This window comes from Sorex araneus, chromosome 7, assembly GCF_027595985.1.
Source record: "Sorex araneus isolate mSorAra2 chromosome 7, mSorAra2.pri, whole genome shotgun sequence".
Classification (NCBI taxonomy): domain Eukaryota; kingdom Metazoa; phylum Chordata; class Mammalia; order Eulipotyphla; family Soricidae; genus Sorex; species Sorex araneus.
Window position 1 is genome coordinate 17,692,739 of NC_073308.1, and position 16,567 is coordinate 17,709,305.

General features: G+C 39.4%; 1 protein-coding gene across 2 annotated transcripts in view; it reads right to left on the reverse strand.

The window, feature by feature from the left end:
• Nucleotides 1-16,567, reverse strand: part of GPATCH2 (G-patch domain containing 2) — a 150,837-nt gene that overhangs the window by 121,156 nt on the left and 13,114 nt on the right. The window contains exons 3-6 of one of the 2 annotated variants that reach the window (XM_055144585.1): nt 15,179-15,240; nt 13,235-13,417; nt 12,692-12,771; nt 10,287-12,556 (exon numbers count right to left, since the gene is read on the reverse strand). In XM_055144585.1, the coding sequence (XP_055000560.1) occupies nt 12,524-12,556; nt 12,692-12,771; nt 13,235-13,417; nt 15,179-15,240 (358 nt within the window). In that variant the 3' untranslated portion in view covers nt 10,287-12,523. Of the gene's footprint in view, nt 1-10,286; nt 12,557-12,691; nt 12,772-13,234; nt 13,418-15,178; nt 15,241-16,567 lie in introns of those variants that run through there. The other variant, XM_055144584.1, reaches the window with a different exon arrangement.

The window sequence follows — 16,567 nt, forward strand, 5'->3', positions numbered from 1 at the left end:
AACACAGAATCACAATTTTCTCTATATCACTATATGAGCAGTGCCAGGAATGAAATATATATATATATTTATTATAACACTGTAGCACTGTCATCTCATTGTTCATCAATTTGCTCGAGCGGGCACCACTAATGTCTCCATTGTGAGACTTGTTGTTACTGTTTTTGGCACACTGAATGACACACGGGTAGCTTGCCAGGCCCTGCTGGGTGGGCGGGATACCCTTGGTACCTTGCTCGGCTCTCAGAGAGGGACGGAGGAATCGAACCTGGGTCAGTCGCATGCAAGGCAAATGCCCTACACACTGTGCTATCACTCCAGTCCATATATTTATTATACATACATTTATTATCGTAACAAATTATTGATAATTATTTATTAACAAATACCTAATAATAGTAATTAATAATTTTATTATTTGTTATATAAACACATAATATTCGCAGTGCAGGAATCAAACCCAGAGCCTCTTACAAGGGAATGCTTTGCCAATGACACATATTCCTGACCCCCCAATATATTACTAAAGTCAGCTTATCAAGATGTACCATTTAGTGGGCTATTAGGTATACCAGTTTTTACACACTAAAAACTAAGTGGAGGGGCCGGAGAGATAGGAGAGTGGGTAGGATATTCGCCTTGCATGCAGCTAACCTGGGTCCTAGGGTTCTATTCCTTGCATCCCATGCGATCCTCTGAGCCCTGCCAGGAGTGATCCCTGAGTGTAGAGCCAGGAGGTAAGCCTTGAGCAATGTCAGGTGTGGCCCCTAAACAAAACCAAAAAATTAAGTGGAAATATATTTTTCACCTTGGAGAGGAGTCCATATAGATTGATGGTTGTTGTGTTCCTGAGGAGAAATGGACCACCGGGGCACAGTCTAAATACTATTACTAGTGACTGGAACAAGCCACAGTCCCTTTTTCCTGTCTGTATCATGGAAAGAGGTATCTTTGACAATAGGCCTTTTGTGAACATGTTATGAATTCACATCTGAAAAAAGATACCACTGGGAAATAAGAATTCTACAAGTGTAACATAATATAATTAGCAGTGATCTAGAAACTTGCATGTTATGAATATATGACCAAGCAGATGGATGAAACAACAGGTATGACTTACATCTGGCTGACATATTTGTTAAGTGTAAACATCCAAGGTGTAAACAAATGGTATTTGGACAGAAAGCAGGGAAAATGGGCACGGCAAAGGCTTTCTGGTGGATGACTCATAGTTCATTATGACTCACAGAATCTCTTTATCTACTATTTTAAAAAAGACAAGTAAAGAGAAAAGTACACTTAGCTCAATTCAGACTTCCCAGAGAGTATAATTCACACATTAGTCAGCTCCCTCCCTCAGCCCCACAGAAATGAGCACAAAAGAATGAAAAGGCATAATTCCACATGGACAGAGAAGAGCAAAGGAAGATGTTATCAAATCAATTCTGTCAACAAAACTGTAAGGGATGAAAATCCAAAACCGTGAGGGTGGCTGCCCAACCCTGCCCCATGCAGTGGCACGTGCAGAGCAGTCTGCAGTGAGCCCAGGGGTGGGGGGGCAGGGCCCAGATTCCAGGGGGACGCAAGAACTGGAGACTCCAGACCCCTCTTCCACAAGGGATGGACGAAAGGAATATACAGGAATCCACACAAGGTGGGTCCCCAAACACATTCCTCAGCCTTCGTGCCATGTGCTATTTACTTCTACCTTCATCCTGGAAGGTTCAAGGCTTACAGAAAAATTATAAAATTTGAGCTACCTATATGTCAGGATACACTACTAAAACCAAAGGAACCACCAGAAGTCTCTACACCCAGTGCTCCTCATCCTCCACTTTGCAACCATAACCATGAGTCAGAGACTCAAACCCCATCCCTGGGTTACGTGCCATGCTATGTCCAAGTGAAAGCCTCATGGGCAGCAGCAAATATTTAGGGATTTACCCCACACAAAAGATGAACAAGTCCTGTTGTGGGAAACAAAGCAGCCAATCTGCCTTTTGGTCTTCATGAATCTTAACTGCTATCAGATTAATAAATATTTAAAAGGGTTCATGAAAACACTGAATAGCTGGGGTCCGAGCAATAGTATAGCAGATAAGGGTGTCTGCATATAGTCAATTCAGATTCAATCTGTGGTACCCCATATGGTACTCCCAACCCCTGCTAGGAGTAATTGCTGAGTGCAGAGCCAGGAACAAGTCAGGAGCATCACTGGGTGTAGCTTCCATACAAAAAATAAACAAAAAATAAACCAAACACTGAACCACTTAAATAGTGATTTTTAGCAAGAAGGAATGCACTGGCAGTATGAGTGGTGGAAAACACACTAAAAGCAAAAGGTAAATCACCAGTGTATCACCATCAGCTTATAAAAATTATTAAGCACATGCCATGCACCAAGACTTGAAGTCCTGTCAAATCCAAGAAATGCTGCCTTTTGTCTAGGGTCCAGTGCAAACGTAAGGGGAGCAAGAGCATTGAATCAGAAGGCTCTCACCAGTGAGACAGCAGATGGAATGCCATTTCAGAGGATGGTGTGATCTTGGACTGTGGGGAAGAGACACTTAAAAATATGCGGAAGGTTTTCACTGCAAAAGTATACAACGTCAACTATGCCCTGAAGGGTCTGACTGTAACAGTATGACACAGGGTGGTGGTAAGATCAACAGAGGTGTAGAAGGGTGAATATGGCTGAATGTGGGCAGCAGAAAAAAAAGGGGAAATAGGAAACATCCTCATGGGCAATCAGTGAAGTTGGAATGGAACACACCTGGACTCGAGGATCAAGGCTGTTTCCTTACAATGCAGACTGGAGGGAGGAAAAACAAAAGGCACAGAGATGAGGGGAGACTAACATCCTATCAAAACAAGGGCGTAATGAGCAAGGGCACACAGACAAAACTAGTGGAAACGGAACCAAAGAACCTCATGTGACAGAAGAGAGAAGCAGGAGTCAGAGGGAAAAGAGTGAAGGAAGTTTACAAAGACAGGGCACATAGAAATAAAATTTTAGTTGGAGAATGAAAAGGCACTTTCATTCAGAATCAAGACATTTCAGAGAGGGTGAGTGCCTCTCTGAGCACATATTAGGTCACTTTTCCCTCCCCAGTTCTAAATACTTGAGGACAAAAGTTTGTGCAATGCACTATCTTCCTAGTCCTCTGTGCCACAGAGACATCACGAGCCTTCCAACATATTTGCCCCAGTGAAGCAAAAAACCAACCAAGAACACAATTCAGCAAGATTGTCAAGTTTCTGAGTCATGAGGAACACAGTTATTTATTCACCCAACAAATAACATAAAATACTCCTGTAAAATATTTCTGTGCATTAAAACCACAGAAACATCTGTCAAGGATGGGTGGAAATGAACTGAACTGAAATCTAAGCAGTAATTATAGTTTTCAGAGAAAATGAAGTATCTTAAGAAATTCCTCAAAATCTATACAAATCCAAAACACTTCCAAATAGTACACATTCTTAAATAGGACTAAAACGATATCATGACCTGGATTTATAAACCTAGAAGTTCAGAACTGTATACTCTGGAGCAGGATAATGGTAAACCATCAACAAACAACGATCAGATTAAAACAGGAAGTTCTTAGATGAAAAAGATACATGCTATTAACGGCACGAATTGCCATTTCTTTTGTGCACCTCCCTCCCCCCGAAAAAAAAAATCACCAAATTTTGACTTTGACCATCCATAGAGTATTAGTTTAAACAGCTGTGATTCAACAAGAGCAATACAATTCTATGGCCTTTATTGGCTGAAAATGCATATAAATACCTGTTAGCAGGTTATCTTTGACTGAGCAGAAGCCCCCTGTCTAAACGGCAGGAAACACCTCTCTGGTTGGCATTTGCTAACAGGAGTACTACGAGGGACCCTTTTATTTATAAGCTGCTTTGTGCATTCTTGGTTGTTCTGATTGACCTTCAGCTGGAGGATTTGCAGGTGACTTCAATACAGAAAAAGCTTGTTAAATATTATTTGGAAGTGTTCTACCCATCATTGATTTTGAACTTTTCTGATATTAGAGATCTGACATATCCAAAGACAAATTAGAAAACTGAGTTTTATAGACCATCAGAATGATTCTATTAGCTACATAAAAGGCAGAAAAGCAGAGTTGAAGCTTCTAAGAGAGGAAAATGTTTGCAGCATAGCTGTTTCCTCAATTTTGATGGAAAAGAGAAAAAGAATGGGGACACTGAAAGGTCAGCCCTATTTTAAAGAGCAACAAGGAAGAAGTCGCTTACACTCAATGCAAGCAGTTCAACGGGTGCCAATCAGCAGTGCTGATTTCTCCAGAATAGCATTTAGAACACGTTTCAGAGCTTTCCGAGCATACTAAAAGAAGTTTCTAATGATAAGTGGGATCCTACTAAGTATGCTCTCAAAAAAAAAAAAAAAAAGGCAGTTGGAGCCATAGTACAGCAGGTAAGGTGCTGGCCTCGCGCATGGTGGATCACTGCCTACTATGGTCTAATAACCAAAAGAAAAATAAAATAAATAAACATAAAAGTAAAATTGAATGTTTTTAAGACGATGCATTAAGAATTCCATAGATCATTTTTCCAGGGCCCTCCCACTGCAAATCATTCTAAAAGCAAGCCATTTGTATCCAAACACCAAAATGGAAAACAAAAAAGTGCAAGGTTATTTGATGCATTTCAACAAATGGAAGTCTTTAACAGAAAAATTTGTTTGCCCTAAACACTACTTAAGTAACAGGAAGCAGAAAAGTAGTACAGTATTATATTTTAGATCACACATGAAAATTAAATCTAACAGAAAAAAACAAAAACTGACAAATATTTGTCACATGCAAAATTCCTTTTAACTGAAATACATATATATATTTTTTCCAAAGGTATTCATGCATATATTTTGTAAGCAAAGGTGAAAAGCTTAGGTCAATGAACATATAGGTACAGATGTCATTTCTACTGTGCATTTTTGCATCCTCGGGATATATTCCCAGGAGTGGTATTGCAGCACTGTTCACAATAGCCAAAATCTGAAAACAACAAGTGCCAGAGAACAGATGACTGGTTACAGAAACTCTGGTATATCTACACAATGGAATACTATGCAGCTGTTAGGAGAGATGAGAGAGTCATGAAATTTGCTTATAAATGGATAGACATGAGAGTATCATGCTAAGTGAAATGAGTCAGAAAGAGAGGGACACACATAGAAGGACTGCACTCATTTGTGAAGTACAGAATAACATAACATGAGGCTGACACCCAAGGACAGTAGATACAAGGGCCAGGAGGATTGCCCCATAGTTGGAGGATCGCCAATTCAAACAGCAAAATGGGGGAGGGGGAGCGAGTATAAGACCTACAGAAATTGTCATCATAGTAGAACAAAATATGATAGCAATTTTAAAGAAGAGAGTTAGAGGGTTAATAAGGAGTGCAGGCAAGGAAATTGAGAGCATTATGAAAGCAAGAAAGTTGACCAGAAATGGATGATGGTAAAGATCAAGGAGAAGACAGCATAAACTATCAGGGGAATTACGGAGAATAATTTAATGGAGGATATGGTTCCAGTGATTCATTCAATGGAAGGAGTAAAATGTTCTGACTCTCATTTTTATCATGCCATAGACCTTGACCAATTTCACCATTCAAGCAAAGATGATGCAAGTATTGGAGGGGGATAGAGAGGGGAGCACACTTCCAACGTTTTACAAGTAGGGAGGATGACTGTTTTATAAAGGGACTTTACTTTTATGTGTTAGCAACATGAACACAGAATGTAGAAACTACACAGGTTTATCCAAGGGGATAAACTGTTTAACTGTTTTATCCAAGGGGAAAAAAAAGTCATGTTTAAGTTGTAAAGGCAAACCTACACGATAGGGGCGTTAATAGGTTTAAATGTACTAAAGGCAAACAGTTAGCATCACTCTAGGTGTTCACAACTACACTCTTTTACCAAGTTCTAGATTTCTGAACCACCACAAACCTAAATGACAGTATGCTAAATCAAGACAATTCGAGATCTAAATTAAGAGGGAAAAAAAGGACAAAGCACAATCTACCAAATTTGTAATAGTCATTCCTAAATGACTAAATATGGAAAACAATAAGACTTCAAATCCATGTCGAGCGACTCAATCACTGTATATCTGCACTATTATAACTTGTATCTATCTGTTCCACTTTTAAGAAAGCACATTATAGTAAAACCAAATAATATTATTATTATATTGTTTTAACAAAATAATAAAATATATTAGGCTAGCATTTCCAAATATTGATTTTGGATATTAAATTCTACATGAAATATAAACTTGTGAATGATGATTCCAAAATAATTAGTCACTATTAAAATATCTTTGGTAATAGAGATATTTATTAAAATATTAAGCAGTGCTAGTGCTTTTATGACATAAAATCCACTTTATCTCAAAGTAAGTTCAATAAAAAAATCAGTTTTAGCATAAAATCTGAATCTCAAGTTGGTTCTAAGAGAAAAACTAGATTATTTATGTAGTAATAGATTAGAATATAAATATTTAGGATATATCTGATATATTCTAAGTGATATATTTTATTCTATATATATTATAAATGATATAATTTTTATTCTGCATTGTAGAAAAATACTTAAATGATACAAACAAAAGTCACTTCATAGATGCCAAAATTAGCACTTAGTTACTGAATCCATTGAAGATAATATTTATTATCTGGTTAGCACATAGTCAAATTATAGGTGATGAATGACATAGACTGTGTTTTTAAAAATCATGTTAGGTTTTTTATAGAATGTGAAACTTCTTTATTTAGCCCCATCTTGAAAAAAATGTCTATTCAGTACCCGTCTCTAAACCAAGTTCATTTTACATGGTTCTTCTGTAGGAAAATCTGCTGTAAATCAAATTATCTATTCCTGCTCTGGCATCCTGAGAAACAATACAACAAAGGTTGAACACAGAAAGTAAATTATTATAGTATCATTACCATTACCAATATGCTACTCATAAAATCTTGGTCTTATATCACTTCATAGAAGAAATAACACACAATATTCTTTTTTTTTTTTTTTTTTTTTTTTTTTTTTTTTTTTTTTTTGCTTTTTGGGTCACACCCGGCGATGCACAGGAGTCACTCCTGGCTCATGCACTCAGGAATCACCCCTGGCGGTGCTCAGGGGACCATATGGGATGCTGGGATTCGAACCCGGGTCGGCCGCGTGCAAGGCAAACGCCCTACCCGCTGTGCTATCGCTCCAGCCCCAACACACAATATTCTTTTTTAGAATATACTGATTTCATATTCTGAAGAGGGAGGTGTAAATTATGTTCAGAGCTGCTGTATTGTTGAAGATAAATGGTTTGTTTACATGTATGGCATGACCACTGGGTTATGGGCTGATGTTCACATTTTCTCAGATATTTAAATTTTAAATATCGGGGGAAAAAAACCCTAATTAATCCAATTCATGTGCTTTGACAAAACAAACCATCATTCCACCACCTCTACCACCCATCTCTACTACCACCATCACTGGAACAGTCATGTCTAATCATTAAAGAAAATAGAACCAGATAGCTATGAAACTTTTAGGCTCATGGCTATAATACTATGTGCAATTTCTTATCTAATACTGATACTGGATTTCAAGTATTTTGACCAACTACTTCTTGATCTTTCAATTTAGGAGGCCAGAGAGACAGTTTAAAAAGACTTTGAGTACATGCTTTGCATGTGGAAGGCCCAGGTTCGATCCCCAGTACTTCATGGTTCCTTAAGCCAGGAGTGCCTCTGAGCACTGTTGGCCGTGCCTCTTCCCTCCCCCACACCTTACAAAAGGGGAGGGTGCAAATAAGTGAATGTAACAACTGGTGAAAGATAATCAGTTGAAGAAAAAAAATTTTTTTAACTCTGAATTATAGAAACATTGATTAATTAGGAAATCATGGGGTAAGTTACCCTCATTAACTGAAAGGCTGGTTTAAGTCAGGCTCATCAGATTTCCTCAGTAAGCACTGTCACCAAACTGATTCTGGCATCATGAGTCTGAGCATCATTATGGTGAACTGTACTTGATGCATAAATTCTAGGCAAGTCAGGCTGAATGTCCTGGGTAATATCCCGGGGAATTATTTATCCTTTGCTTTAAGATTCCAAAGAGATGACTGGGAGAGACTGGTTAGCTGGGCTCCCACAAACTAATGTTTAGTCTAATGGAAGAAGCAGAAGTGGGGAGCCAGGATACGGCTGGAATGGCAGCACAAATGCCTCACAGGAGTGAGGTCCAGACTCCATCCTGAGCGCTGTGGTCCCTAAGTCCCACCCAACAGCAAGAACAAGTTCCTTAATAGGTCTGCCTTTAATTCCTCCCACAGGATTCGGTTTATACTTCTCCATATACAACTTCTCCATGTACATGATTATTTTTAGAAACCAAGGGCTTTTATTATAAATGAATCACTTAAAGACTGGTGGGTGGGTAGGTGAGGGGTGGGCAAGGAACATGGCATGTTAGGTACCAGTGTTTACTTCAAACAACTTCCCAGTTTTCTAATCAACTTTTGGGATTTAGTTCAAGGGATGTCAACTTAAACTCATTTGAAATAATTCTTAACAGGCTATACTAGAAATAAGGACCAGCTCAAAGGTAAGTGAAATAAAAGAGAAACATGTAGACTAATATACAGCACTTAAGTATTTAATAAAAGGCAATTTTAGGTACTGTAGAGTTTGCTTTGCACGTTTCCTGGCTCGATCCCCAACATCCTATATGGTCATACCCTGAGACCCAACAGGAGTGATCCTGTCGGATCTCAGAGCCAGGAATAAGCCTTGAGCACCTTCGGGTGTTTTCCCGCTTCTGAAACAGACAATTTTATAGGCAGCTATAATACAGTGCATAGGGTACTTGCCTTGCACGTGGTCAACCTGGGTTCCATGACTGGCATCACATATGGTTCCCTAAGCCCTACCAGGAGTGACCCTGAGCACAGATGCAGAGGGGAATTAAGCCCTGAGCACTGGGTGTATCCCAGAAACAAAAATAATAATTCTATATACAATATTAACAGGAAATTTCTGAAGTCTAAGTATGGCCCGTAGCTCATGAGACAAGTGTTCTCTAAATGAACAACTGGGCTTGACATATCTAACTGTAAGAGTAACTGCCGCTGCTGTCACAGATGCTATGTGCTGTGTTTTCTGCAGGGCCCAGTATCTGCACAGATCTGATTTGATCCTAACCAGACTTCATTCAAGTAGATGTTACCTTCACTGAACAGAAAGAGAAAATAAGCTTCAACTTGTGATGAGTCTAAAACAAAGAAACAGATTCACAAAACTGCTGGCCTGAAAGCCTGCTCACTCCCTACAAAGTACTCTGCTCTATATGAACTAAGTAAGTTGGCTCACATCGTCCTTTTTCAAAGTTGGCACCTGCCACTGGCTTCTTTTCTTACATGAGTCTGTAGTCCCAAAGCCCGACCTACAGAGGTGAATTTGCTGCTATGACATGTGCAGCGCAGCTGAGATCACTAAGGTCATGCTCCGCCTTCCTCTTTCAGCTTGCACCTTGGCAACAGGGGCCCGTGTGTAGTGGTATTTTGAGTGGAACATATTTCACATTTGTGTGTGTGTGTGTGTGTGTGTGTGTGTGTTTGGCAGAAGAGTTCTAATGGAGAAAATACAAGTGTTAGCTTTGTTGAGGCATGGGGAAGCAAGTTAATGGCCATAAGTTCGATGTAAATCAACCTGCTACATGAAATATGGTGACCTTCCTCGGAAACTTAGCGAAGCCAGGTTCTCTCTCCACCGTCTGTGGGAAGGGCTGGGATGAGAGGCCCCTGAAGCCAGTGTTCTTTCTCTTGGAGCAGAGGCTTACAACACAATCAGGCTTCATGCTAACCTGCTTCATACGATCAGTTACAGAAGATAATATGCCAACAGTGATAATGGACAAGCAATTGATTTGAAAACTTTCACTCCCCAGGAGCCATACGCATGGATATTTGAGTGAGAAGTTCCGGTGATCCTTCCCCTTCAAAGAGCATTATCTGCTGCCACCACTCATTGCTCAAGAAAAAGAAGCCCTGTGTCCCAATTCTCTTTAATGACTTGGAGCATCATGTTTTGGGACTTGGCCCAGAAAATTAATCTCTTTCCAAAACAGTCTTTCACCAGTGAAAGTCTAAATTTCATTTCTTATTACTGAAAGTCAAGGACCACTGTTTAACAAAGAGCTTGCTTACTTCCAGCTCTTGTTGTACTTATAATTAAAGCTGCCCCAGTCAGGACTATTTCAATAAAAGAGGAGGAAAGCTGACTGGTTTTGTAATTTTTTTGAGATTTGTGACTTTTATAAATGAGACTGTTACAGATACTACAGGCAGTGTGAAAAAGAACGACAAAGTGAGCACAGACATTCAAAAATATCAGTATGAATCGTAACTCTTACCTTTCTTGCTGAAGCCAAACATTTTATTGGACATTAAAAATTATTACAGTATTTGAAACTCCAAACAAGGACAATTCAGGATGGAAAGAATAGAAACCTGAAGGAGTCCAATGTCTTCAGTACAATTTTTGAATAAAAAACAAAACAAACAAACAAAAATCAACAAAGAAAAAAACCTGAACACCAGAAAAACAGTTTATAGCCTAACACACTAGTTTCATGATGCATACATACATATGTACATATGTATGTGTGTGTGTATGTTTACTTATATATCCAAAGTATATGTCCATCATGTGACACTTAATCACTGTTCTACAACTTAGGCAGGGAAGCAGCTTTTACTATGGTAAAGCCATGTGTCATCAATACCATGAAGACAGTCTATCAGTTGTAATAGCTTCTATAAAATACCACAGTAAGATTGCAATCGGGCTAGAAAATGGGCTACAAATCCCAGCTATGTTCAAGCAGGCAGTGAACCAAAAATAAAAATAGGTAAAATGGAACCATGAACTAGACAGTGCTCATCTAGATTCATGACCAATGAGACAAAGTTCACAGGCCAAGGCTTCAAAGTGATTCTTTCAGATCTAAAAGACAATCACACAAAAGAGAAAAGCATCTTTGTGATTTAGGTAAAAAAAAATTCATAAACTTTCACTCCAAAGGACATAGCATTAAAAAATCATAAATCACCAAATACCACATATTACCACTAAAATGGTATTTTAAATATGCAAAGGTAAAGAGATTAAAAGTTGTACTTTCTCACTTTTTATCTGTCCAGTTCAGATAAACAATCTGAAGCTGTCACGTAGTCCTGATAAATCATTTGCTAAAATCTTTCAGTGTTTAATCACTTTACATCATGGTCAACTCTTAAGTTTCTTTTCCAACCACCATATTTAAGTTAGCCATTAGATACTGAATTAATCATTATTCCATATAACAACATAAAAATACATGTATTCAATCACATTTCATCAATTATTAGAATGTAACAGAATCATCAATCATTGTAATATAACCACTTTGAAGAACTTAAATGGCCCAAAGTAATGTCTACTATTCCATTAACAGATATGTTCTATTTCTCCTCTATGTAGTAAAAATGTGCTCATGCCAGTATTTTCATCCTCACATGTGCCTGTTATGGGGTTTCCAACTCCAGGCCTGTACAAGCAGCTCTCGCTTTTAAATATGATGGTATAATTCAGAGCGAAGCAGCATTTGTTGAAATACCAGCTTTCATATGATTCCAATAAACAGTGAGCCCAAATGATTTCTTTGATTGGTTTCAGGGATCAGACAAAGCAGACTTCAAAGGTCACGGCAAATATTTCTACTAGCACAGACAAGTCATCACTGTGGCTAGTTGATACTAGGATGGGTGTGCAGTACAGTGAATACTCTGTGATAAAATACAATGAGTTCACGATACAGAGCAATGATCTCAGTGAAAAGCAAAGTGAACATGATACAAGCTCTAACAGAAACGAGCAACCCTATCTGTTACTCATCGTAGCCCTTGTTTTAAATACCCTGAAATTTCAAATGCAAATTTTTAAGTAATGCTGATCATATAAGAGTTCTCTAAAAATGAACCATCAAGATCAATGTATCATGTGTTTTTTATTTATAAACAGCCAAAGATGTAAAAATTTGCTCTAAGCAGTCACAATATAAACATTAAGCAATACTTATATGAGATCTGGACGTTTTAAACTTTCTAGTTTTTGTTAGCATTTTGGCAAAGCAAGTGGTACATAAATGGATTCAATGCAAAAATATCACGAAAGAGAAAAATATTTAAAATTTACAATACTTTCTGCCCCTCCCACCCCCGGGCCAACTTAGATACCTAGAAAGGCTCCCCAATCAGGTCTCACTTCTGGCTAAAGGAAGAATACCAGTCCTCCAGCAAAAACAGCCCCGTCTTTGCATCAAAGAGGCTCTCACTTCAATGAAATTCCTCCAAGGGGAGAGGACAGGAGCCAGGTCCCTCGCATGGTATTCCCCAGATGTTGAAAACGTAACTAATTTATTAGCATTAGAAGATTTGGTTTATAGGGGAATTTCACTGGTCCAGTCTGCAGCCTACAAAAAAATGGATCATTTTTAAGTATAACATTAGAATATGAAACAAAGAATGAGGATGTGTGGCTTTTTAGTCCACAGAAATAGATATAATTCCAAACATGACAATTCAACAAACAAAGAAAGCATGCCTACCATTGAAGTTGGGGTTCCTCCAGACTTTTTAATATTCTTGGTAGGCATTCCATGAAGGCGACTGAGTCTCGCTTGGAAACCTGGAAAGTCAAAGACTCAACTGAGGCAATTCTTCGATTGCTAGAGCATAGAAGAACATTCAGTCAAGACAGAAACCCAGCAAAACGGATGTAAACAGCTTACACACCAGTGAACAGAACCACAGTCCTCACAAGAGGCCAGAAACAACACGGAAGACTTTGGATGCAGCAGGTGCACAACTCAGCATCATTAAGTACTAGACTGTCATCTAGAATTTTCCTTACTCTCAATTTACCTGTCCACCACATGTCAGCATCTTCGGATAGGTCTAGCAAGAAAGTGAATGGCCCTTCTCCTGAGAAGTCAAGAGCATGCTCCAAGCGGTAGCTGATTTACTGACCAACATACTTCTCGAAATTCTGTGCTGAAATTTGTTTCTAGTCAATCTATCTTCTCCAAGTGGTAATTCCAAGACAGACCCACCAAGCCCACTAGTTCCATCCGCCAGACTGTGCTACTGACCTCTTCTGCCCGAATGCGACATTAAGGGAAAAGAACCAGTTAAGATACTTTCAAAGACTGGGTCTGGGAGATTCTTGTCCAGGTCCGCAGGCTGTTCCTTCTCCCACCAGGGCACAATTCCGGTGATGCCACAAGCTCCACCCGATTCCTTTTCATAGAACCAGTCACTCTGTTCATCATCACCTATGCGGGCAGAAAAACAGCCACAGATCCATCAGTCATATGAAGAGCTGTCAGATTCAGACAAGCCAATAAGATGGAGCAGGTAGACGGAGCAACGGATGGAGCATGCACTTCAAATGGGGGCGCCCAGGGCTCGATCCCATCGCTCATGGGTATCACCCCAATACCCCTTGACATGGCCTCCCACAATGCCCCCCCACCCAAATACAAATGGCTGTTAAATCTCAATTTCAGATGCATGACTTCTTCTATAAACATATATACTATTTGTACGTATTTTAAATAAAAGTATGTCTAAATGCTGTGTGGGACATAATTATACTAATGAAGAAATTTTTCTATGTATCTGAAATTTAAAATTTAACTGGGGACCCAGTATTTTATATGATAATACTAATCTACAAAGGAAATTCTCAAAATTCTATACTTAAGAACTGCCATTAATAACAAAATGTTTTAGAACCAATTCAGAGATATGAAAAATGGTAACAAATAATGTAATCCTTTGGCAAATCTGTAGGGAAATCCATTAAGTGACTAACCTTTTCACATTAAGGAAAAACAAGCATTAAACTCTTGCCAGGAATTTAAAGTTTCAGAACTGTAAAAATTGACTCCTTGCATTTGATAATGGTATCTAATTAGCTTGATTTCATGATTTGTACAGAGTGTAAAAGAGGAAACAATCATCAGCAGATGTGACTAAATGAAATTAATCTGATTAAATTCATTAAGAAATGGCTGTGAAAAAGCTGACTATAAATGAAAAGTGACAATTGCCCAGAGTTTATAAAGAGACTATAATGGACTAATAGTGAGTAAGGTAGTAAATACATTTAGTAGTAAGCAATTTTGACACAGAACACCATCCGAGTTAGGTTTGACTTTGGGAGAATCCATGAATACCTGTGGAGTAATTATCAATTTAAAATTCAGTCTGAAACGTGTCCTTCATGTGAAATCAACAGAGTTTAAGTTATTTTAGAGCAACAGAAGTTGTTTTAAAGCAATAATAGTTTCAATAGGAGATAAAAACATGCCAAAAGACAGATAGGTTTTAAAATTAAGTGACAAATAGTATTTTGAAGATAAACAGAGATTTTAGCCTTCATGATTCTTAGAAGAACTACTAATTCTGGTTTCTAAATGGATCAATTTCCAATTTTCAAAATCTATGTAATTTCTCTCTCTTCCACCTGCTCCCTTATTTTAGTTATATTTTCTTTCAGTACAGGTACTTTCAAACCACTGCTATGTCAAAGTGTGAAAAGCTTCAGGAAATTACGCAAACAGAAAAGACCTCGGCTGTCAGACACGACTGTTTTAACAGTTTATAACACTGAATTCATGAAAACCATCTAATTACTTACAAAGTAGAGGGGATGACTGAATGTCACAGCTGCATAAAAATGATAAATGACTTGCAAATCTACCTTTATTAATGCTCAAACAGGATGAAACATTTGGAATCTGGGAAACTGAAAACCATGTCTTACAAACTCCAATCGCCAAAGGAGACGTGATTGGAAAGAGGTGGCTCCCTCGAGGGAGCTAAATCCTGCCTCCTACTGAGAGCTTCACATCCTAGCTCTGGGAGATAAGCGGGTTCTCAAAGTCATTAGGCAGGGCAACCAGAGAGAGCAGACAAAGGGGCCACTGAGGGTGTGAGAGAGACGGGTCACATTCATCAACTTAGGAAGGGACTAGCAGTAAGCACACATCATTCAAAGGAGAAAGAGAAAGGTCTTGGCATCTCAGTACCTTGTCTTCCTTCATCGTTGGTGAACAGACCCGCATCAGTGCTGCTCAGGCTGCTGGAGTCACTACAAGGAGAACAACAACAAAATGATCAAGAGAGTTGATCTCTCAGTCATAGAACACTCAAGCATCAGGACACTCAGAGATGGAACTTAAGTGTGACAAGGATCAGAAAGGAGATACAATTATTTTTTTCAACCATACTGCAGAGACTCTGGTTCTATTAACTAGAATTATTTGGGCTGCAAAAAACTATAGGGACCTGCCAGGAAGACAGACATAACAGCAGCAAGATGCACCCAAGGGTGGCACCATGACATGTTTTTCCCAGGGGTTCCCTGTATTAGGCACCAGCATCCTATTCCAGAAATGAAGGACAGACCCGGGGGGGGGGGGAGCTGGCAGGAAATGACTTTCATAACCATACCTGCTAATGTCCCAGAAAGCACGTTTCTTAAACAATTGCGACTTTGACGAGAAAGGTAAGCTTACGGGGGATGGAGTGGAGTGAAGATACATTTCCTCCAAGTTTAGGGATCAGTAAGTTAAAAACGTACAACTGATGAGGGGGTAGCCAAAACTGGGCTCTCATATTTTCACAAAAGTTTTAAAGCACAATAGAATCCACTTTAAGACACAAATGTGTGCTGACACTGTCACTGTCACCCCGTTGCTCATCAATTTGCATGAGTAGGCACCAGTAATGTCTCCACTGTGAGACTCGTTGTTACTGTTTTTGGCATATCGAATGCGCCACGGGGAGCTTGCCAGGCTCTGCCATGAGGGCAGGATACTCTCGGTAGCTTGCCAGGCTCTCTGAGAGAGACGGAGGAATCAAACCTGGGTCACCTGCGTGCAAGGCAAATGCCCTACTGGCAGTGCTATCACTCCAGCCCACAAATGTGTGCATGTATGTATACATGTGTATGGTTAAGGAGGTTATTACCATCTACAATTACATCCTCCCCCCCCCCCCGCGTGCTGGGTTGCAGGTAGATTTCCAGACTTTCCAGATCATGCCCCCAACGCCTGCCTTAGTTCTCTGCATCATCACCCCCTGCTCTCCCAGTGGAATCCTTTGTCTACCTCACTCCCTTAGAGATGTCGTTCTCGGAACCCCTTTCTAAGGCGGATTCTCAGTCCTTAGTACCCCCAGCCAACTCTGCAGTGCTGTACTTGGGTTGCACTGTACATCTTTCCTTCCTGACACCCTCCTCACAGCATTCCACATGTAAAGTTTCACATGTGGGCATGACATGTGGGTGTGTTTTCAACACATCAGAGAACAGAAGCAAAAGTGAGTGGTTGGTGCTCCCTGGGTCTCTCTCCACAGACATCATCTCATCCATGTTCTTACAGGGTGGCTTTTGCAGCACAAACAGCAAACATCAC